We start from the raw sequence: 24760 nt of genomic DNA on the forward strand, positions 1-24760 counted from the left end.
CGGGTGACCGCTGATGGGGTTTTGAAGTTGAATACCAACGAAGCCCTACGTTGGTGTGCCCGGCTGCTCGCTGCTGGAGGATTACGACGTTGGTGTCTTCCTCGCCCCTGTTAGCGTGGATTTCCTGGTAGTGGTGGCGAAAGCGTAAGCGGAGGAGGGGTATGTTGTTTGGAGGGTGCGGTCGCCTTGCTCTGGGTTGGGCTTGGAAGCAGGGTGCACCAAGAAAGAAGGAAAGGGAGGGATACAACGTTTGACCTCCGCTGTCGCATGTGAACGGTGGCGGGAGGTATGTTGCTCACGCGGTAGGGTTGTTGCACAGTGTTGCGCCCGTTGTTGAAAGCTAAGTGAGCGCATAGCACATTGCAGGTTCATGTGGCTTTGTACGACATCCTTGCCTGCCGGAACATTGATCGTTCATAGGGCTTCGTATGATCGCCGTGTCTGCCGGTACATTGCACGATCATGTGGCTTCGTACGTCTGGCTTTTCTGCCGTGCCATTTTTCACTCGTGACGCGGGGGTATCTTGGGCTATTAGCTTCGGCATCGGAATACATCGTAGCCAGCCACTCAGTATTACATGAGTTCTTGTGACATGATGCGTACTGACACTGGGAATAGCCGTCATGAACGAATTCAGCGACCTGCAATCACCTTCGCTGGACATATGTTTTTACTCTAATTCTTTCATGCAATACACCACTTCAGTGGTTTATCCGGAATCCCAAGCAGGGGGCGTGGTCATTATTACAGCTACGTGATAACAGCTTTACACGTATAATTACCGACATATCATTACAGCTGAAACGGCAAGCCCCCTTTTTTGCAGGGGGTGTCGCAAAACTTTTTTCTTTTGGGTGGGGGGTGTCACAGGGATGTATCATGGTCTCGATAAATCACTGACGCCAAAAACTGAGAATCTCTCCTAGGAGAAGTGTAACCCATTGCATTCTTTTTCCTCCGAGGAGGGTATATACGGACGAACACTAAGTGAATTCTTAACGACCGAGGCGTTTGGACACATGTAATACATTCAGAATGTGAGGCGCAAATTGAAGTGAAGACTGCAAGAAGCTCGGAAGACCACCAACTTACAGTCCGTGAAACAGTTTCTTTTCCTCTCTCACAATCTGTAAATAAATATATGTCGACACAGTTTACAACAATTCCCACTCTTACCTGTTTTTATTTGATATTTGAAACAACCTCTCATCATAATCACTTGAGTGTAGTGTTGTGTCCGCTCAGCCAGACATCCCATTCCAGAATCCTTTATTCATAGCGATCCTCATGGTGCTTCCTACACTCGCGCGCTATGGTCTCTGCGCGACACCACATTTCCCCCTCGCGACAAAAACAACGATAACACACACAATAAACCCATTCAACAAAAACCCAAACGTTGAGGTCGCTTCCTCGTTCTTGAGCTACGTCTAAGCTGCACTTCCTGAGCAGGAACGTCCACCTTGTCAGTCTTCGTTTGCTGAGTCGTTCCGCTCGTGGTGGCAGAGTTTTGAGCAGGTTCGTCGTCAGCTTGCCTGGACTGGGCTGTGGCGGCCCCGGATCCAGATCCGTTGTCATCCGGCCAACTGGGGTCTGGAGAAGTCTGGTGAGGAGTTTCATCCGAAGGTACGTTCCAGTACATAGCCACTGGTGTTGCATCCGATCCGGAAGTAGGCCTTCGGAGTAGTCTTGGCAACGCTTCTTTCGGAACCTTAGAAAGCTTGCTGCTGTTCCAAATTCTGTTATCGTCTAGAAGGAACGAATTGTTGCTCCGTTTTTTGATGATCTTCCTCGGTTCGGAGTACCGGAGTTGACCTTTGTAGATGTGTCCAGGAAGCTTGACACGCACAAAGTCCCCTGGTTCGAGGTGTTGTTGCTTTGCGCTTCTTTTCTCATCAATGTAAGCTTTAAGACGGGCTTGTTTCTTCTCAATTCTCTCTCGGAGGCGACTAATTTCCGATGCTGGCTCGGTCAAAAATTTTCGTGTTGGAAAACCGATGGTATTTAGTCGTGTTCGTATGTCTCTTCCATGTAACAGAAAAGCTGGGGCTAGTCCCGTTGACGCGTGAGGTGTAGCACGATACACCCCGATGTATTCCAGTACGGCCTCTTTGATTGGACGGTTCTCTAACTGTGCCACTTGAACGAAACTTTTTAGTACCTTGTTGAACCTCTCGATCATACCATTTCCTTGTGGATGGTAGACTGAGGAGCGTATGTGGCGAATTCCTCGTTCTTGGAGAAAAGCACGAAACTCGTGGGAAATGAATTGGCAGCCGTTATCAGTCACAATTTCAACGGGATGACCTTCCCTGCTGAAGATTTGGCGCAGAAACCCGATAACAGTTGAAGTTGTGACTGTATTCGAAAAGCACACTTCGGGCCACCGACTATGGTAGTCTATCAAGGTGATCATGTACCGGCAGTTCTGTGGGGCCTTTTCAAAAGGACCAACAACGTCCATGCTGACTTTTTCCCAAGGTTCCTCTGGAAGTTTCACAGGAGTGAGTGGAGCAGGTGCCGTCTTCGCGGACTTGTCCGCTGTTTGGCATATGTCGCAGCCCCGGATAGCAGTTTCGACGTTGCTGTCCATCGCAGGCCACCAGTACAGTTGACGCAAGCGCTGCTTTGTACGCACTATGCCCGGATGTGCCTCATGCGCCAGACCAATTACCCTTGACACTAACGCAGGTGGCACAACAATCCTATCCCCTCGCAGCAGCAGTCCATCAACTTCTGACAGCTCCGTGCGAACCTTGAAGAACGGCACAGCGTTGTCTCGAAGAGCCGCTTTCGAAGGCCATTCTGTTCGTATGTAGCGCAGAACGTCCTGCATTACTGAGTCGGAAGTTGTCTCACGCTGGAGCTGCTCCTTTGAGATGCATTCTGTGACGATGCACACCACGTCGTCTTCGAACGGCTCCTGTGCATGATATGGAAGTGGCAGTCGCGACAACGCGTCTGCAATCTCGTGATCTTTCCCTTTTTTGTAGACGACAGTGAAATTGTAACTCAGAAGCCGTGAGACCCATCGTGATATTCGAAGCGGTCGGTGTCCGGTGCCCTGAGTGCTTAACAACGTCTGAAGGGCTTGGTGATCAGTCTCTAATGTGAACGGACGACCCCAAAGGTATACATGCCAGTGTTCAACTGCCCAAATGCATGCGAGGGCCTCTCTTTCTCCAGCTGAGTATTTCCGTTCCTGGGGAGTTAACGCCCGGGATGCGAAGGATACCGTGCGGAAAATGCTGCCATCCCGCTGACGCAAAACAGCACCAAGCCCATAAGCGGATGCGTCGGTAGTGACGGTAACAGGTAATGCTGGCTCGAACATGCTGAGGGCTGAACATGTGGAGATGTGTCTTTTAACCTTCTCAAAACTTGCTTGAGCTCGTGGATTCCAGTGGAAAGCGTCTGCACCTCGCAGCAGTTCACGCAGAGGTTCCACCACATCTGCATAATTCTTTATGAATTTGGCGTAGTGGCCACTCATTCCCAGAAATGACCTCAGTGTACGTAAATCTGATGGTGCTGGGGCTTCTAAAATAGCTTTGACGTTGGTGTCGAGTGGAAACAGTTTTCCTTCCTTTACTGTGTGACCGATAAAAGAGAGCTCGCTGACGCCAAAAACGCACTTGTGATTTAACCGTAACCCTGCATCGGAGATCCGTTGCAAAACTGAACGTAGATTCTGTTCATGCTCTTCTTCATTCTTCCCAAATATGATGATATCGTCCAGATAGTGTAACGCCCCTGTACATCCTTTCAGCACATTAGCCAAAAGCTTCTGAAATGCAGATGGCGCGGAGGCCAGCCCGAAGCACAATCTCTTGTACCGGAATAGACCTTCGTGCGTTATAAACGCAGTGAGATCTCTACTCTCTTCGGCCAGTACGAGCTGGTGGTATGCTGCTGTTAAGTCCAACTTGGAAAATATCTTTGCACCGGATAACTTGTTCAGCAGCTCTTCCATATTCGGCAATGGGTAGCAATCTGGCACGACAGCTTTGTTTGGTGCCCGCAGATCTACGCATAGCCTGATCCGACCATCCTTTTTCTTGGCCACGACAAGTGGCGATACCCAGGGCGATGCATCAATAGCCTCAATGACGCCCATATCCAGCAGTTTCTTTAGTTCTTTAGACACATCGTCACGTATCTGTAGGGGTAGCCTTCGGAGTTTAGTAGTTGTAGGCTGCACGTCTGTCCGTACTTTGACTTTGTGTTCGTAGCCTTTGGCTAGGCCCAGCTCCGGTGAAAACAGGTTCGCAAACTCGCACTTTGCTATTCGCTCGCTGGCACCGGTTGTAACTGCTGTCTCCAGGCACTGTAAGAGTGCCCCGTCAATCCGCAAGTCTAGCGCAGCAACTGCGTCGAGCCCCAATAGTGTCGTTCCATGATGTACGACGTAAAAGAGAAGGGTCGCGCTACGTGTCTTGTACTTGACAGGTAGGATGACGCACCCTCGCACTGGGATCTCTTTCCTCGAATAGTCGTGAAGTTCGATTGACGCAGGCTGCAGGGTGAACTTCTCGGCGTATGTGGACTGATACACAACCGACGAAATTATGGAAACTGACGAACCCGTGTCTATTAAAAACGTGACGTCCTTTCCACCGGCTTCTGCTGTAATGTGGATAGCCTTTTTCGCAGATGATTGCACTTCCAATAGTATTGCAGGTTCTGTCCTGGACGGGTAATCCTCGTGGTGTGCGCCTTCAGTTACGACTTCGCGAGTGGCACCGCGTTGCTGCTTTTTTGCACCTCTGCATACGGCTCCGAAATGCCCAATTTTCTTGCACTTGAAACATTCTTTGTACCTGGCTTTGCATTCCTGCGAGTTCGCCAGATGGTACGGTGAACCACAACGAAAGCAAGTAGTTGCATTCTTCCCTTGAGCTTGGGGCTTGGGAGTTGCGGGCTTGCCAGCTGATCTCTTGAACGGCTTCTTGAACACTTTTTCAACCGCAGCTGTGTTCTCCTGCAAGATCCGCTGGGCTTCCTTGCGGCTCTGCTCAACATGACTCGCGATCTGTGTAGCCCTTTCCAAAGTAAGTGTTGATCCTTCCAGTAGAAGTCGCTCGCGTACTTGGGGTAGGAGGGCCTTGTCCACAAGTTGGTCCCGTAGCGTTTCGTCAAGCATGGTCCCGTAATTGCAGGTAATGGCGAGACCTCGAAGAGCAGTCACGTATTCCTCGATACTTTCGTCCGGCAGCTGAGAACGCTGACGGAATTTCCTGCGCTCCACCATAACGTTATAACTCTCGGCATACCGCTTTTCAAGTGTTGCCAAAGCTTCTTTATACACATTTACCGTGGCTGTGGTGGAGTCTCCGCTGCTTTGTTCCGACGGTACGGCAGGAACTGACAACGTGTAGAAAATTCTTTGTCCCTCTGTCCCAAGAGCATGAAGGAGCATTGCCTTTTGACGATCAGGCCTGTAGGATATTCCGTCGATGGCAAGCATATAATTATCGAACATCCGCCGCCATTGACTCCATGGAACGGGAGGCTTGCCTGGTCGCTCAAGAAACGGCGGCACCGCAGGAAGTCCGGGGCAGTTCATGACGTCTAGAAAGTAACGTTGGCGAATGAGTCCTCAATCCAAAAACATCTCGCAGAAGGTAGGTTCTCCCCGACGTCGCCAAAATGTTGTGTCCGCTCAGCCAGACATCCCATTCCAGAATCCTTTATTCATAGCGATCCTCATGGTGCTTCCTACACTCGCGCGCTATGGTCTCTGCGCGACACCACATGTAGTGTTAGTCACTTTTTGACGTAACTTCGCAAAAGTATCATGAGCAAAGTTAGAAATTTCTATTTCGCTTCTCGTCCAAGCAGGCAGAACGCACAACGCGGGCTCCTTTCTTTTTATTTTGCTGCTGAAAAATCCGACGACAGTGACCCCGCCTCTTGCACATGCGCGGCGCCAGCAGCCTGTCTGCTCCGCCTTGTTGCAGCGCGATGTACTGGATGTACGAAAACGCAATTCCGGCGTGCTTCTGAGTTAGGTCGCAGCAGAGCGTTCGTTTGGAGTGCGTGGAGTGCATTTTTTTACGGGGAAGGTGATAAGGCCACTGGCAAGGTTCTATGAAATGTGCCCGGAAAATGAGAACTCGCAGAACTTGGAATTCCAATTATCACTTTGTGCCCAATTGACAAGGTATATTCAGAACTCCGCTCCCAACTTAATTTCGGCATTGTAGCAAGAACTTTCATTTCTCACTTAATTTCATTTTGATAACTTGAAGATTGTAACTTCTTTACATATTTAGCTTAATGACGTAACTCGTAACTAGCAACTTTTGGGTGGTAATTAACTTCCCCGCCTCTGCTGAAATGTACTTTATTGGCGATGAATATCTAAGAAATATCAGCTGCGTGCTCTGATGGAACACTTGTGTCCGATGGATGCTACATGCATGCCGAACACATAATTCCCCAAAACATGACCTATGCACCTCAGATAAATAAGAGACCTATAGTGACCTCTGTCTATTACATTTAAAGCAAAAGACGTCCACAAAAACAATGCCAGCCCGATCTTGTCCTATGTGGATCCCAATCACACAAAAGAAAAATAAGCAATCTAAGAAGACACAAAATAAGCCTAATAAAACACACTTCAGCAGCACGACAGCAACCTACTGTCGCCTAGTAAAACGCGCTACGCGACCGAAGGCGGAGGCTCAAATCCAAACCCATCCAATATACATATATACGCACATTATAGCTGTAGGCGAGCAAATGAGTAGAGCAGAACAACCGCAACGCTTAGACCGCGTGACCGCAGAACGCCAAATGGCATCTCGATCTAATCTACCGCTCACATTCGCAACATACAATTGCCCCCGGTTACATGACATTGCCCTCCGCGCCCCACTATGCCAGAGGGTAACGCGTTCCAAACACTTTCCCTCCCTGCGACCGCCGGTACACAACAAGGGGGGGGAGGAAGTCCGCCAGGCGTCTGCAGTGTCAGGCCCATACGCCCACAGCAGACACGAAACGCGAAGCGTTTATGTTCGCTCGGTGCACTCCAATACACGTTTGCCATTCACTCCGCACGCGTTCGCACAAGTAACTGTCACGACACGTGAAGGTCAGACATCGCCTAAACATTGTCGGCTTCAAAACCTATTATGAGGACTTCGAAATCTATCCGTCATCTTCACGCTATCCGTCAATCTATCGCGCAGACTTCAGCTTCAAAACCCATCCCGCTGACTTGCCCGTAAAAAACATCGCGCTGACTTCAAAAAACCAACACACTGACTTTGACTTCCAAACCCACACACGCTGACTTCAACTTCAAAACCAATCATGCTGACTTCAACTTCAAATCCCACCACACTGACTTCAACTTCAAAACCCATCACGCGGACTTCAACTTCAAATCCCACCATAGCCCTTCATTCAACTTCAACATCAACTTCACATCACATCATGCCCTTCATTCAACATCACATCATTCTCTATGAGGTGATGGTGAATGAAGTCGGTGAAGGCCATCATGAATAAATTCGGCGACCTATGCTGTCCAGGGGCGAAATCGGCCCAGGAGCAAATACGTGTCGTGCACTGGACCCGCCCCTATACTACTAGCCTGACAGTAAGGCTGCGCGTTGTACTTCCATGGATGGAGGAAAAAATTACATAGAGGTAATGACATAAGTGTTTACGCTGAGGAGAAAGGGCTGCCTCCTCCTGTTTCTGCTTTTGATACTACTGATACACTACTTCTTCCCTTTCTGGCATCGGACTCCCATGTGCCCTAGAACTCAGCACACACTACTTCTCGTGTCCTACTTAACACCATTCTCACCCGACATCATCGTCGTGGCAGGAATATGATATACAATTTTTGTTTATTGCTAGACGATTGTACATACAGTGGCATGCTCTTTTTGTTCATTATTTTTACACGACTAAGCCAAGTGATGAGACGGGAAGAAGAAGAACGAGCATGAGAACGCACATTGGAACGGAACGAGCATGTATGAGTGCAAGAGGGTGCAAGCTATCGGAGCAAATAAAACTGTCGGAGAAAATGCAGCCTCGCTGGCAGCCTGCTCTTTGCTCCCTTCCTTTCCCAGTTCCTTAGAAGTTGGCCCAGGACGCACATTCCCCAGGGTTCCAGTCGTGACGTTGCTCACCTCCGTGAGGCCGACAACTGCGGGCCCATTCCATCAATATCACCTCATCTGCTCTTCGCTCAGGGCGGTGACATCACAACACGTGAGAGCCCGTAACGTGCTCAATAGCCACAAAGGAGAAACTTCACGAGGAGCACAGATTGTGACCACATCAAAGCATGGATAAAGTTAGCCTGGACGACTCGTTCAGCTGTCTAGTGTCGTTAAGCTGAACGTGCGAAGCTATTAAGCCCCCAGGGGAGCGATCGCCACGCCACTAAAGGTCACGTGTCCTAAATGCGCTCCGAAAAATAACGCGCGCTTGCTCCTTTCTTTTTACATCTATCAGATGTCCCAGGGATATAGAAAGTAAGACACTTTTCGAAGTCCCATTGTGGACGTACAGGTAACGTCGCATAGACGTGGCAGACATATGCGACGTGTGCGACCTTTGTGGGACGTACCAGGGATATTTCTGGTTTACTGGGCTAGCATTACGCAGGCGCAGCGCGCATGAGCAGTTGGGTTAGACCTTGAGTTACCTGCGGAGGAGTGCAACATGCTTTGATCATTTTCGTTTATGTCCAACAATAGACCTCTCCCTGTTTGTAAACAGATGACGTCATAGTGTTCGACAGCGCCACAAATTTGGTAGAATTGAACTACGCTCGAAGCTAGAGGTGAACAAGGTCGCGCCCGAAAACCACGGTCTTGAGGGGATTACGATATGGTCCCTTAAAGTGACGCGACCCTCGGTTCTGCTTTTCTTTCAATGGAAGGCAGAGAAGAAGTGCCCGTTCGTGGAACCCAGCCCTCTCCTTCCGATTTGTTTCGGTTTCAGTTTGTCTACCAATGCCATGATGATGTTTCTCTGGTAGAGGTCTATTCGAACACTTTGCATCGTACTCCCTGTGGGTGCACAATGGTTCAGCTTCATTTCAATTGCAGCGGTTCACCATTCCTGAATAAAATACTGTCATTGATTGAATATCACGTTTCATGGCAAAAAAATGCAATGAAGGAACGGGAGAGACAGCAAGAAAATGTGCGGACGTGAGTGAAAAGCGAGTTAAACTTGGAACTTAACTTAAGTTACTTTGGCAAAGTTACCCGAAAAAGAAACGAGTTCCTTTGAAAGTTACCATGGCGCAAAAGTACCGAGTTAAGCTACAAGTTACCAAAAAAAGGAACTTAGTTACGGTAACGAGTTACCTCGAACTCTGGTTTAACAAGTCGGGGGGCAGAACGATGTTGTTCGTGGCTTTGGTTGGCTAACGTGCTATGCAGTGAAGATCTGTTTTTTCTGTCGCTCGCGTGTGGCCAGCAACGGCGACCCTATCTGTCCCCTATTATCCCTCTCCACATTTCCTGTCATCATCTCTACATCTGATATATAATCTCATCTCATCTCTGCTACAGTCGTGACGTCGTTCGGTTCAGTGAGGCCAAGAACGGCAAGTCGATATCGCCGCCACGACCACCATCTATTTTAAGAGTGTGGGTGAGGCTGCCAAGCTGCTCGTCCTCGCACATTAGAAACACACAAGGGTGATCGTAAGCCATTGTCTGTTATAAGAACATTTAGTAACACCTTCGATTTGCTAGTTGCGCTGCTGGGACTGCCTCTACTCCAATACAACGCATGCAACACAATAACTATACACTAACTATAAACTTTTGTACATAGCTACGAGATTAGATATGCATAAGGTACGTAGATATACGTAGACGCTTATATATACACTAGACACTAACATATACACCCATTCTTCGAATAATACGAGTGGTGTAATTACTAGTCTATATTATGAATGATGCAGCAGGTGTGTACCGCATTCCCGTAACGATATCCACGACACACTGAAAGGCAGCATCAATCAACGAAATAGAACCATCAAAACAGTACTGTTTATTTCTGGTTGTAACATCGTGAATGGATGACACGCATATCACAAGTTCGGTAGCTGTTTTAATTACTCAGTGCAAACAAGAGGGATAAAATGCAGCGGTACACCGGGTACACACCACCTCTCAGCTCCTGTACTGAATGACATACTAGTAGCGCACCAAAAAGCAGTGATCGCTGGCCATGACGTGATTTTCCGGTGGATACCTGGCCACTGTGGGATCATCGGTCATGATGCGGCCGATCACAACGCTGGGAAAGCACATGGAAATAGTACATTCCGCACTGTTTACTTCACGAAGGCGGACGCCAAGAGTGCCCTAAAGTCTCTGAGCCATAAGCTGTCAAAAGATCAATGGTTTTGTGGCGAGGCTGGATCTTCCCTTCTGCACCGGATTGACCCCGAACTAGCCCTGGTCCTCCCAACATCCATGCCACGGCAGCTTACGTCATTGTTTCACAGGCTCCGGCTCAATGTACCATACAGTGCAAGACTCCTGTACAGGCTTGGGAAGGCGGACTCTCCTAATTGTCCAGTCTGTGGCTCAATCGAAGACGTCGAACATATTATAGTTACGTGCCCAAGATACTCTGAGTGTCGTGACAGACTTGTAGCCGCGTTAGGCTGGGTTGACAATCGACCCTTCGGAGTGCAGAAGGTGCTGGGCCCATGGTCACCGAGCACTCAACTGCCAGCTTTGCGAGCCGTTACACAGTTTTTAAGGGACACCATGCTGTTAGACGGGCCATGACCCTGTCTGTGGCGTTCGTCGCCGCTTCGCGACATCTCCAGTGGGTGTGGGTGGATGTGTCTGGCATTCCTTTCCTTAGGTGATCTGGGGTAGCCGGCCCTCGTGATGAGGGCTACAATCCTCTTTTTTTTTTCAATCATCATCATCATCATCATCATCAAATGCAGCGGAAGGGTAGCACCTGTATCGTAAATGTAATCATTTTATGTGCTCTCGTGCTGCGTGACGATAACGAGAAACGTGTACAAAAATTAGTGCCCCAAAGGCACCATCGGGAACCCATCACACAGCACACACACACATACACACACACATACATTGGATGGTGACGGGGTGGGCGATTCACCACCGCTGAGGCGGTACACTGCCCTATTTCGCGTAGGGAGAGGATGAAGGGATGATGATGGGGGCTTTCAAAGAGCCGTCGCCAGACTGGTGGAGCACAAGTACTCCGCCAGAAGTCGAAGGCCCTGCGTCTGGTGGGCAGCGTTCGACCACGGACCGAGAATCTTCGCTAGGTTGAACGGCCGCTTGTCAATGCGTTGCATAGAGAGTTCCATTAGTGCACGCTCGTGGTGGTATTGCCCACAAGCCAGGATGACGTGGCTGAGGTCGCCGTGTACTCCACAAGTGGGGCAGAGGGAAGACGAGGTGGAGCCGAGACGGTGTTGAAAGGCAGGTGTAAAGGCAACGTTGAGCCTCATGCGGTGCAAGAGAGCAGTTAAGGGGCGCGGTAGTCGTGAAGGAAGGACGAGAGAAAGCGTGGGGTCTACATCAGAGAGAAGGGAGTGAGCTATGTCGTGTTCCCACTGAGCCTGCATCTTGGGACTGGTGAGTGTCGAGAGGAGGTGTCTTCGGTCGCCCGACGACATCATGATCGTGGAAAAAGCTGCGTGCTGATGGGCGCTCAATGCGGCTCTGTCTGCTTCTTCGTTGCCGCTGATACCGACATGTCCGGGGATCCACTGCAATACTACCGTGCGCCCTGCAATGGTCGCCTTCGTATAAGCTTGCAGGATGTCAAAGACAACAGGACCGAGGGATCCACGTATCCCTGTGTTTCCACATATGTTTCTATGTTTCTCAGATATGAGGCAAGATAAACAAAAAATAAGAAACTGACCCGCCTGACCTCATGAAGCCACTGGAAGGTGTGAATTATCGGTTCATCGACAGCTTATCTGCTCCGGAATGTTCTTTTACTTTTAATTTTAATGTTGGCCAAAAGAAAACCTGCCTCCTTCACGAACACACGGAGAGAGTTCAATCTCCCTCCCCCCCTATTCTGTCATTGTAAATACCCAATAAGCAATACACATCACATTTACAGAACGGCATTTTCCTTGCTCACTGTCTAGCCTGTGTTCGTATAATATACTTGAAACAAACGCAGACAATTTAAACAAAAGTACCACGGTTGAGGCTCTTTAGCTGACGACATAGACAGGAAACGTTTTATCATCTGCCGTGAATGAAACAATCATAGTTGTAAATCAACAGCTAATCTTCATCTCCGAGTCCGTGCGATGTACATGCATTATTTGACTGCATCGAACCCTTTGGGGCGTTACTTGAACGCAAGAAGTGCTGAAAGCAGCGGGAAGCACACTAAGATTTTGCGCAAGAGGTACTGCTTTATACGGTACAAGTCACGGTACCTCATAAACTTACCGTGTACCCCATAAATATGCTTGTACCTCATACATACAAAGCAAGATCCTTTGTCTAGCCCAGTACCTCTTAAAGCAACTGCGGAAAAGCACTGATGTACCTGATATTTACCAGGTACAGCTCGATATAAGGTACGTTATAAGGTACCGATTTTAGAGTGTGGATGAGTTTTTCGCTGCTGTTGCGGATAACCGTTGCGACTACCCAATTACCTTGTTGTACGAAGCACCCTCGTCAAATTTAGTACAAGCCTCTGTTCATCGGCACTTGTGGAGACGCTGTTTTCCTTTGCGAATCTGATTGTGGGGCCGAACAGAAGATGCCTAAAAGATGCAGTCTTCGAGAAATTTCGAATATTATAATCGCCATGATAATCTAACAAATGAATGTTATTGTCACTTGCTGATTTGTTGTTATAATCATCATTATTTCTGTAATTCCAGATGCCATGTTCCTATGCCACCCAGATGCCATCTTACAGTATTTATGGTAATAGTTACGGTATTTATAGTTGCAGGAGTCACATACCTTGAAATGTGTGCATCTGAATGTGCAATCATTGAGTAATAAATTTGATGAGCTTGAGATATTTATTTCTGAACTGTCGGTCAAAATTGATGTACTGATGCTATCGGAAACATGGTGCCAGGATACGCACGAGTATTTTACCCGCCCGGGGTACGATCATATTTACTCGAATGGGGAAGGTAAACGGGGAGGTGGCGTAGCTATCCTTGCTGGTAGAGACCACAATTGTGAAATGATGCCTCAGTTCTCCACTGTAACTGCAGACTACGAAATCTTAACGTTACGAAGTCGTAAATGTTTGTTCTGTGTGGTATACAGCCCACCACAAAGGGATATAGTCCCACTTATGAATGCCCTTGAAACGTTATTTGCGTTCATTAACGATGGAAAATACACTCTCATACTATAGGGGGATATTTCAACATTAACATGTTAGTAACTTCACGTCTCAAAAAAGAATTTACCAGCGTGCTCCAGTTGTATGACATGCGCAATGTAGTTAATGCTCCTACTAGAGTAACGGGTTCGACTTCAACACTTCTAGACTTGCTCATTACGAACTGCCCCCGAAGATTTAATCACCTGCAGTGGCGTAATTAATGTTGGTATCAGTGATCACATGCCAGTCTTTATATCTGAGAGGTCTCAGCTGAAGACAAATAAGCATCCAGACGTATGGCATAGAACCATCGCGGAAGAAAACCTTGTGGTATTTCGAGAGTCCGTTCGTTCAGTGAATTGGGATTCAATAGCGAATATCACTGATGTGGAACAGGCCTATAACGTCTTTCTCTCCATGCTACTCGAATGCTACGATGCTGCCTTTCCCCTGCAAAAGCAATCCGCAAACAAAAAAGCAAGAAGTCCCTGGATGACCAGAGACCTTTTAAAATTATTGCGAAAACGGAATAATAAATATAAGCAATTTGTAAAGACCACGACACAAGAACATCTAGCAGAATTTAAAAAACTGCGAAACACTGTAAACTCTAAGATTCGACATGCTAAAGTTGACTATTATAGCAAATTATTTTCTGGTGTCACGAATCAACGATTTGCGTGGTCCAAATTAAACGGCCTACTGAGTACTGGCAAGTCCTCAGGGCCGCCGAGTACCATGCTGATTATTGGTCAGGAATTATATAGTGAGGAGCTAGTTAATTGTTTTAATACTTACTTTACCTCGGTTGCAACAACGTCACCATGTCCAAGTACTAGCACACCAAGCAGCGCCTGCGCCACATCCGTGTTCTTTGCCCCGACTGATCCTTCCGAAGTGACCGAAATAACGCTAGGGCTAAAAAATAGCAAAAGCACAGACATAGATGACCTGCAGATTGGCCCAGTCAAGTATGTAATCGATCTCCTGTCACCGCATCTAGCGCATATCTACAACTCTTGTTTGAGCAATGGCGTCTTTCCTGGCAGGATGAAGATGGCTAAGGTTACTGCATTATATAAAACAGGCGATCCGAACTTGCTTTCAAATTATAGGCCAATTGTGATCTTGCCTGTTTTTTCAAAAGCACTTGAAAAAATAATTCACAAAGGACTACCGTAATTTCACGCGTATAAGCCGCACCGCCGATAAGCCGCAGGACGCGTTTTTAGGAAAGCTTTGAAAATTTTTTGGCAGATAAGCCGCACTCGCAGATAAGCCGCGGGCAAACGAGACGACTGTTTCGTGCGACAAAGGAGACCATAGAGAAGGCTATAAACCCTGTGGTCCATACTCCGGGGTCAGCTCTAGAGTTCTACCAAGATCGGATGTTGCCCTTGTTGGGCGTTTTTCGTGGATTGATGGGGTCAGTAGCCTTCCAGAAGACATGAATCACTGTCACCACTTTCGTTAAAGCTGCTTTGGGGAATGCACCAGAAAGATCAATCTCCTCGAATGTGGACCCGTCCCTGTTACCCTCTGTTCGTGCATCGGCAGGGCAGTGCTGTTCCAGAGACGCTGTCGGTCCTTTTGTTAAAACCGGCGTATGGGGAAAATACCAGGAAAAAATAGTCAGCAGATAAGCCGCACCGGTGGATAAGCCGCAGAGCGCCCATGAAGCGCATAAGCCGTGGCTAATACGCGTGAAATTACGGTAATGCCATTCTTGAATAAGCATGAGTGCATTGCGAAAGAACAATTTGGGCTTAGGGCAGGACGATCCACTGAGCTAGCCCTGTTACAGGCTAAACAGAAAATCGTAAAGAATATCGAAAATCGACTCATTACTCTGGCTATTTTTCTAGACTATTCCAAGGCGTTTAACCTTATTAATCATAAAATTATGCAACTTAAGCTTCAGAGCTATGGTGTACGTGGGCTTCCACTCTAGCTGCTCCTGCAAAATCGGATGCAGCAAGTTATGATAAGGGAAAGTGTTTCCACGCCATTAAACATCAAGCCCGGTGTTCCTCAGGGAAGCATATTGGGCCCACTTCTTTTTCATTTGTATATTAACGACATTGTTACGCTCTCAGTAAATGCGGACTTCATTCTTTATGCTGATGACACCACTATACTAATCACGGGGCGTGAATTGGACAGCACCATAAATGATGGAAACGAGATTCTAGAAAAAATAAATCAATGGGCGAGAGCAAATGCACTAGTAACAAATCCATCGGAAACAAAGGCCATTATTTTTAGGGCAAGAAATAAAGCTGTGGGTATGGTTTCAGACCTGCGATTGGGCACGTCTGCTATCGAGATCGTCGATAGAGTTAAGTTTTTAGGTGTACATTTCCAATAAACATTATCATGGAATATACATATTGACCTCCTTTGTTCCAAGCTTGCTAACATGCTAACATTACTGGCAAGGTTTACAGGTTTAGAAACATACTCCCCTGTCATGTTAAAATAGCATTATATAATACACTATTCTTCGGCTTATTAAATTACTGCCATTTAGTGTGGGGTAGCAACACACAGCAAAATATGATTTCAATTGAGAAAATCCAGAAGCGATTTATGCGTGTCATAGCGAATGTCGACAGACACCATTCGAGCAATGTTCTCTTTAAGGAATACCAAGTAATCTGAGCAACCGACTTCCTTAAATATAGATGCCTAAGTAAGTACTTACAGGTCATCCCTTGGGAATAAAAACCCTGAATTTTTATCACTGTTCAACCTCATTTTGATAACAAGAGTTATCCTACCAGGAGACACGCTATGTGGACTTGCCGTGGCGTGTGGACGTCATGTGGTGAGCAAAGCTTGAGTGTGTTACTACCACGAATATTAAACTAGTTTGGTTTTGATACAAATGCTACCATACCTACAAATAAAGAACTAAAAAAGCTATTTTTATGAAACGGGAATTTAGCGTGGTGCAAGTTTGCACTCTTTGTATAAAGTTGTGTTCAAGTGTACAATTTGCGTTATGCAAACATTTGTAAATACCTTTGTTTCCTCCTATGTGTGTAGATTTGATGGATTGTGAAGGTGGCTGCTTTACTGCTTTGGAGTCGGGGCCTTGCCAAGCTACATTGATAGCTTTTTGTCCCGCCTCCTCCACTTTGTGGAAATAAATAAATAAATAAAATAAATTTAAATACTGTATTTGGCTGATTCCATCTCAACTCAGGCAGGGTGGTCCGGACGCCAACACCGATTTCCGTTGAAAAAATGTATGTTGTACCGCAACACGCATACACACAGGAGCAACAAATATTTTGACTCTATGTCTTGTGGTTCGCCAGGAAAAAATTCCCGAAGAAGTGGACTCGGCGACGGATATTTCTGACGGAACGACTTTGACATTTTGTTTCTCGCCATCGGACGGTCCCAAAGTATAGATTTTTTTGCACAACATGTCAGGCACAAAGGCTTTCAGCGTGCGCAAACAGCACCGGTCAGTTCTATTTTGATCTTTAATTAAAAATCGCCAAAGTGGAGACAAAATTAACATTTTGCTCATATTTGTCTTTACACTGCACTCCTGCTATGCACGCCATCGAGATATATGAGGTACCGCCGTGTAGGTAAAAGCGTGTTCTTTAGATTGATGTCAATTTTACATGTCTGTACCTTGCCCCTTTTCGGCAAGGCGGTGTAGAGTACAGCTATGTTCTCAAAAATGGGGTTTTATGGACTGTCGTCTCCCATAAACCCACCTCTGATTTCCTTCATATATTTGGTAGTTATATAGCCCAGGCTATGACCCACATGTGTTCCGAAAACGGAAGGTTCCCTATCAGCACAACTCGGGATAGCCCGCAACAAACGTGGAGTGCGGAGCACACGATGTACATCGCGACCCGGAGAGCCACGCCAGAGAGTAAACAGGATAATTGGCGTCTGCTACAGGGCGACGTCTCCGATCTTGAATGACAGAGCTCAGGACGCAGACCTACCGCAAATCCCATCCTAGCAATATATTTTGAGTCTTTCTGACTCGTTTTTCCCACAAGTCGGATCTCAATGCCGTTCACGTGAAGTTCAGCGACGTTCTGAGTCGGTGGGTTGGGTTTCCGACTAGAACTCCAAGTCCAGTGTGGACTGCGTGTACGGTGACGACTGTGCGGTGCTACGGTAGTCATCTTAAGCCAAAAAACCGAAAGAACGACGCTTTTGTTATTAGAAACAAGTTGGGATTGTCGGGCAGAATGATGACTTGAACCGTGATACCATCAAAATGTAATAATCACGTGCAATAAAACAGAACTCTACACATTTTAAGCACCTAGTCGTCAAGAAATGGTTTATTTATATAAAATATTTTTGAGAAAAACGATAATACAGATCACGAAACGTGTAAGGTATAACCTCGCTGGACGCCGCCGTTAATGTTCCTTTTCGGGGGGCACTCTGGTTGTTCCTCGGAAACTCTGGACATCTTGAGAGTGACGCGCCCATCTCCTTTCACCTTTTTCGTCCACATGTGGCAAGACTGGATCCCGACAGCCGTTCGCGCTGTCTTCCATTCTTCCTTCTTTGAGGCCCTGTATGTTTCTAGGGAACTTGTTTCTAATAACAAAAGCGTCGTTCTCTTGATTTTTTGGCTTAAGATGGCTACCATAGCACCGCACAGTCAGCACAGTACACGCGATCCATACTGTACTTGGAGTTCATGTCGAAACGCAAGCCACCGACTCAGAACGTCGCTGAGCTTCACTTGAACGGCATTGAGATCCGACTGTGGGAAAAACGAGTCAGAAAGACTCAAAATATATTGCTAGGATGGGATTTGCGGCAGGTCTGCATCCTGAGCTCTGTCATTCAAGGCCGGAGATGTCTGCAGTAGCAGACGCCAATAATCCTGTTAACTCTCTGGCGCAGTTCTCCCGGTCGCGGTGTACATCGTGTGCTCTGCACTCCACGTTTGTTGCGGGCTATCCCGAGTTGTACTGAGAGGGGGCCTTCCATTTTCGGAACACATGTGGGTCATAGCCTGGGCTATATAACTACCAAATAGGAAGGAAACCGGAGGTGAGGTTTTTGAGAAACGACAGTAAAAAAACATTTTTTTTAGAATATAGCTGTACTCTACACCGTCTTGCCGGAAAGGGGCAAGGTACACACATGTAAAATTGCTATCAATCTAAAGAGCACGCTTCTACCTACACGGCGGTACCACATATATCTCGATGGCGTGTATAGCAGGAGTACAGCGTAAAGACAAATATGAGCAAAATGTGAATTTTGTCTCAACTTTGACGATTTTTAATTAAAGATCAAAATAGAACTGACCGGTGCTGTTTGCGCACGCTGAAAGCCTTTGTGCCTGACATGTTCTGCAAAAAAATCTATACGGTTTGCGACCGTCCGATGGTGAGGAATAAGACGTCGAAGTCGTTCCGTCAGAAAGCTCCGCGGAGAGTCAATTTCTTTGGGTATTTTTTTCTGGCGAACCACGACACATACAGCCAAAATATTTATTGCTCCTGTGTATATGCGTATTGCGGTACAACATATATTTTTTTCACAGGAAATCGGTGATGGTGTCCGGACCACCCTGCCTGAGTTGAGATGGAATCACCCATTTATATTTTGTATTTAAGCACTCACATTGAAAAGTGTTTATGAAGAGTATTTAAATACCCCTTTCAACATAGTATTTTGTATTTATGTATATTTAAATACTAAAAAAATGTATGTATGCCCATCCGTGAATGCTGTCGATCTTATTAGGCTTCCTTTAAGTGTATCTTGCTGGCACTGTGCGTGTGAAGAAAGTGGTTTTGGGAACAGAAAGTAGCAGGACTAGAGCACTTCATCAGCGTGGACGCTATTTGCAAGTGTTCATCCATTTCGCCTTTCACTCGCTAAAGGGAGTACCTGACCACTAAAAACGTCAATGCAGACAACAGCAGTAAGCTATAAGCCACGCATTTCCTGACAAAAAGCAGTTTTATGGGAGATATAAAATGAAAGCGTTGAAGCGGTTCGCGAACCGGTTCGGGGCTGCGAACCGGTTTCTCAACCGGTTCGATTTTTTGCGTGGCCAAACCGGAACTGAACCAGAACGAAATCCAACGAAGGAACGAAATCCAAACAACGCGAAACCAAACCCGTATTTTTGCGGTTCGACACCCTGGAAAATACTATCTGAAAAGTGTCATTTCCTACGAATTGTCGATATTCTCGATTGCTCAGTTAACTAATAAACACAGGTCTGCTTCCAATCTTTACCTGAAGCGAATTTCCATGCAGTAGTTTATGAGCATAAATAATCTCGGTCTCCTGAGAGAATGCGAAATTGCCGAACATTTATTGTTGTTGTTGGCCCAAAGCGCGCTCCGCTCATAAACTCTTACGAAGTTACCGGATTTGTTCTCGATCCATACGCTCTTCGGGAAGCTAGATGGACCCTTCCCCTCTAACACCAGACAAAGGAAGCACAGAAATGTTGTCAGAAGGACGCGCGGAACGGACAACGCTTTTTCATGTTGGGGCCAAGTTCGAGGCGTCTCCAATGGAAAAAAAGAAAAAAACAATGAGAAAAATTTGAGTACAAATATCTATATCATATATACACATCCCTAATGGAACGCACATAATTGTTGTAGTCTGCGAAATCTAGGAGGGTCGAGCTACACCTCTGACTGGTTTCGGCTGGAATGGCCCAGCTGAGACCTGATCATCTGGATTATAGTAACAGAATACACACGAGTATTGTGTGCGTTACAGTGTGCTCAGACATGCGATTGATGCCATGACACAAATACACACTGTTACATGAAATTGAATTTCTACCTGAGGTACCTACATAAAATGTAGATATAGCAATTGCGATATACCTGCCATGGTTTAAACCCATGATTTAAAAACCATGATTTAAAAACCGCGGTAGTACTTCAGGAAAGAAATTACAAGTCCTTACAAATATTCAAACACGAGTGTAAGCCGTGGGGCACTCACGAACAAACACTAGCAGCCTTTGCCAACGCGACATAAGCGAACACAGCGAGGGTATAGGGTACGTGGAAGAGAAACGGCAGTTTCGGTTTCGATTTGCGCTGTTCCTTCTGGTACGTTAGTAGTATACCAGGTGGCGCTGAGAACGGTATCTTTTCTCCTCCTTTCTCTCCACCTGTTTTGTTGTCGGCCATCATACCTGTTTTGTGTGCGCTTCGAAGTTGTGTGAAATGCCCCGTATTTCCTCGCAAGGTTGTGTCTTGCAGTTCTGAGTGTTTTGTTTTGCTATTCGTGTGGCGCCGGTGTGCTTCCCATTACTGTGGATTAATCAAGTGCAACAGTGAATCCTTCGCTCTGCAACTCAACTTTGCGGCCGCCGGTTCATCGTCGGGTGAGTGGCGTTTGCCGGCATTCAGATTTTTGACGGATGATGAGCACGTGCTATCTGTTTAACACGGCAATTGGCGACATGAAAACTGCTCAATCGTTTTTCGTTAGCCAGAAGAAAGCTAACAGATTGGCAGGGACATTATAGCAGTCATTAAACAGTTAAGGTACTTGTTGCTGTTGAATAAGCGACAGTCTTTTTTTCTGTCGTCTGTGAAGCACGGGCTGCGGAGCAGATAATATCCGACGGTAGTATGGTGTAAAGAGGACAGACAAACAAAAAGAACTGCGTTCTTTTGCGTACAGCCTGCCCGTTCAGTCAATTGAATGGTAAGTACAGTTTATGCTATACAATTGTAGTCTATGTTCTGCCGACAAAACAGCTGGCGTCATCTATGTTCATTTTGTGCGCGGCGGCAATGGAGATTAGGATATCACGGCTTACTTTCATACTGGTGTACGCGATTCAGCGTAAAAGGATCATCTTCAGTAGGGGGACTTGCCGGACGATCGAATGCGTTATAATTTTGGGTAAACGACACTATTGTTTTGTATGTACAAGCTATTCCAGTTCACTACTATGGGACACGACAATGTTTTTTGTGAACTCGGGAATATTGATGACCGTTCATTTTCGCTCTTCGTGGGAGATGTCATGCCTGTGCTACCTGAGCACTCCGCACCCCTCAGCTGTGATACTCACGAAGTACAGCTTTCCCTCTGTACCTATCGGGAGTGCTGCATTTTCGGCATATTTCCGATTGAATTTCACAAGCTGATCTTTCTATGATGGAAAAAATCGAGCGTTATCGATTGGTCTTTCATTGCGTTTCGCTCCAGTAGAGCCAAGGGAAGCTCCGTTGCGACTGTGTTTCCTTCCAAGGTCACGGCGAAACTTTCACTCCCGCTTGCGTTCCGTAACGCTCCGAGACTCGTTCGTTCTCTCTCTCTTGCTTTAGGATGCCGGCCACCGCTGCGTTCGGATATCCTGAAGTGTCTTCCGTTAGTCCCCGAGACGCATAGTTACTCCGTGATCATGGAATGTTCGAGCTCTACGGCATGGACGTTCCCAGCATTTTGACCACGGGGTGGGGGAAGAGGTTAAAGCGTGCAAACCCCCCCCCCCCCCCAAACCTCTTTTCCTTGAGACGTACGCGGCGGACTGTGCGGGTGTTCAGAGGTTCATATTATGACATCTGAGAATAATCATTACGACCTATGACTATAAAGAGCACACTCTTTAGACAGGTGACCTTGGAGCTCGGGGATGGGGGGGGGGGGCACGCCCCCCTCACCTCTCTCTCGGTACGCCGATGCTCTACAGTATTGATCAAGCGTTCTTATAAGAGATGCTCCATTTGTTTCAATTGGCAATAGTTATGGATGTGCCAAGCGGACCCTCGAATCCTAGGCAGGGATTCGAGATTCGGGAATCCGAATCGCAGTGCCCAAAACGGCGAATCGAATCTTTCGAATCCACCGACCACGTTTGTCCGTTTCTTTTTCAAATTGGCGCCTGCGGAGTCCGCCGAAAGCCTGATTGGCCTGCGGATGTTTTCTTGTTTGTTTCTTTTGATCTGGAGTTTTGAAAGACTTCCGGCAGAAGCTGTTGCATTACAAGTTTAAATCTAGCATGATCGTGCTTTTGGTTGTCTGTGGAAACAATTCAGGCCGACAGTTTATGTACTTACTGTAGTCGATGAAAAACAGGTTAAATAAATCACGTTTAAGTAGTATATGGGTATGTTTCCTCCTGAATGTGAACTATTATTTAATTTGTTTTTCATTAAACAAAATTATATTCTGCTTCAAAACACTTTTCAGGGAAGTGTTTTTCCCCCGGCTTTTTCAACTTTTTTTTCTTTTTTAAGGAAAGGATTTGAAAGGTTCGAGATTCGTAAGATTCGTAGATTGCCAGAGCCTTCCTTGGACTCGGATTCGGAAAATTCTGGATTCGTCCCATCTCATGTAATAGGAATTATCGGCGTATTCCAAGCTATAGCTGGTGGACAACATTTTTTTAAATGAATGCCTGGACTGGCATGCGGTAGTATAGACACAGTTGAAAAAGCAATCCAAAAGAGCCAAGTTAATAATAATAAATAATAGTTTATTTATCACTTTGGTGAATGGAAGGAAGGACAAAAAGTCCAGTTTTCAAAGCTGCTGAGGTTTCAACGTGTTTTCACGACAAGGCCTGTACTTGCCTAAAACGCGGTGATCCCCCCCTCCCCATTTTTTTTTTTTTTTGTTTTTCGATGCAGAGTGGGATCCAAGGAATAAAATGGGTTCCTGCGAAAGAACGGTCAGCGTACGTGGCATACAATCCGAGCGCCAGGGCTCTTTTCCGCACACATGTGAAAAATCCTCTCCTCGTGAAAAGAGCGCATCGCAGAACCTGAGGACGTCGTGACGTATGCAACTCCCCTCACGTGACGAGTGACGTGAGGCGACACAGCTCAAGCGCGTATATAAACGTCGCGTGAGCTGCGAAGAAAAAAACAGACACAAGGCACGGAGCCTCCAATACGTCACGCGAGAATCGTGTCTGCCGTCTGCGGCTGCTTTCTCCGACTGTTTCTTTTTTCTTTTTTTGCAAGTTCTATTGGACAGCTATAACGCACTGCAGAGCGAAAATATTTTGCATGGTGACTCCTGGTGGACAGCCTGAGAGATTAGGTTGGATTTCGAGTGACGTGGAACGTCACCTCGTCCCCTTCCCCGTCGGCTTCTACAAACGTAGCCGAGACAGTTGCGGGAGCAGTTGACCAGTTGACAGACAGTTGATCTAGTTGCGGGAGCAGTTGACGCACCACCACTCCAAGCCTTCTGCCCTGCACCCTCCCCATCCCCGGAATTAATCCTGGCGGCGCTCCTCGGTCTATCCTGAAGTGTAGCTAGGCTGAAGGTAGCTAGCCCTACTTCTACTGGGTATACTACAGTATAGTACAGTATACAGTTCTACTGAGGTATATATTCCAGTTGGTGGCTTTATCTCACCACCATCCGGTGTACCAACGAAAAAAAAGAAAAAGAGGAGCCCGAATAGCTGTGTCTGCGTTCAACCCGTTTGTCGCAGCAGCTGAATCGGCACCTGTGCCGCGGCGGTTCAGACTGTTATCGGCAACCAGCCCTTTCCCAAACGATGGTGCACGTGCATTAAAAATACAACGCTCAATAAAAGGAACAAGAAACAAAAATATATACAGAAACAGGGGAACCGTACGCAGAAAAATGATACACGTATTCGTCCAGTGTTCGTCAATAAGTGCTTCCTTTATCAAAATTCCACCCTTCCAGGTGTCACGTCCCTCTCTCTTTTTCTCCATTGTATTGCAGATTTGATTGGGGGGGAGGGATATGTTTATTAGGAAAATAAAATAGAAAAAGGAAGGAAGGAAGCAAACGATGATTTGATTTTCGGTGCTGCTTTCATTTTTGCGAACGATGATGCTCTCCTTGTGTCGTATAGTATCTACAAAAGTCGTCTACCACAGGAAAAACAAAGGAAGTCGACAAAACGTTTGAAGTGTTATGGGCTTTGGTGTGGTTGTCTACAAAATCCGCCTTAGAACGCCTTTTTACAGTTCCCCGCATATACTTCCGTGCTTGTGTTGGGAATATCTTCTTCCGTCAACATTCTGAATGGATTCTCGCGTTCCACAACCGAGTGGCAACTGATACGTAAGTAAATAATCCAGATGGAGTAGAGCAGAAAAGGTTCCTATAAGGAACGGGGAGATGTTGCACGCGTAATCTCCTCACTGCATTCTCCCCTTGTCCGCGACTGAGACCTGAACAATTCGGCGGTTGCGGTTTGTTGGGTAAGATATCGGTGACGATGAGGCGTGCCGCTGAAACATTTGGATGATGTTCTAACTCTACACAAATATCAGTTTCTATATGGGTTTAACTGCTTCTGATGGCAGAGGGAGCAATTTGCTTTGATTGCTCGATAACATATCAAATAATCCATATACAGTATCTTTTCTTTCCCCTTTTTCTCCTTTTTCTCTTTTC

At 46.6% G+C, this 24760-nt stretch overlaps 2 protein-coding genes across 10 annotated transcripts in view; one reads left to right on the top strand and one right to left on the bottom strand.

Moving 5' to 3' along the window:
* Positions 1 to 1382: 1382 nt before the first annotated feature.
* On the bottom strand, positions 1383 to 5567 carry LOC135395632 (uncharacterized protein K02A2.6-like). The gene has a single exon (XM_064626730.1). The coding sequence runs from the start codon at positions 5565 to 5567 to the stop codon at positions 1383 to 1385; it is 4185 nt and encodes a 1394-aa protein (XP_064482800.1).
* Positions 5568 to 20546: 14979 nt separating this feature from the next.
* The window catches only part of LOC135394227 (nuclear receptor coactivator 2-like), a 501016-nt gene continuing 496802 nt past the window's right edge, over positions 20547 to 24760 (top strand). For all 9 annotated transcript variants that reach the window (XM_064624847.1, XM_064624849.1, XM_064624853.1 and 6 more), the window contains exon 1: positions 20547 to 20744. The gene's annotated coding sequence lies outside the window, so the exon portion shown is untranslated. The remainder of the gene's footprint in view (positions 20745 to 24760) is intronic.

Source organism: Ornithodoros turicata, chromosome 5 (assembly GCF_037126465.1).
Source record: "Ornithodoros turicata isolate Travis chromosome 5, ASM3712646v1, whole genome shotgun sequence".
NCBI lineage: Eukaryota > Metazoa > Arthropoda > Arachnida > Ixodida > Argasidae > Ornithodoros > Ornithodoros turicata.

Bases quoted from the DNA above. Each gene is read 5' to 3' on its own strand.
- LOC135395632 (XM_064626730.1), bottom strand. From the start codon at position 5,567: ATGAACTGCCCCGGACTTCCTGCGGTGCCGCCGTTTCTTGAGCGACCA.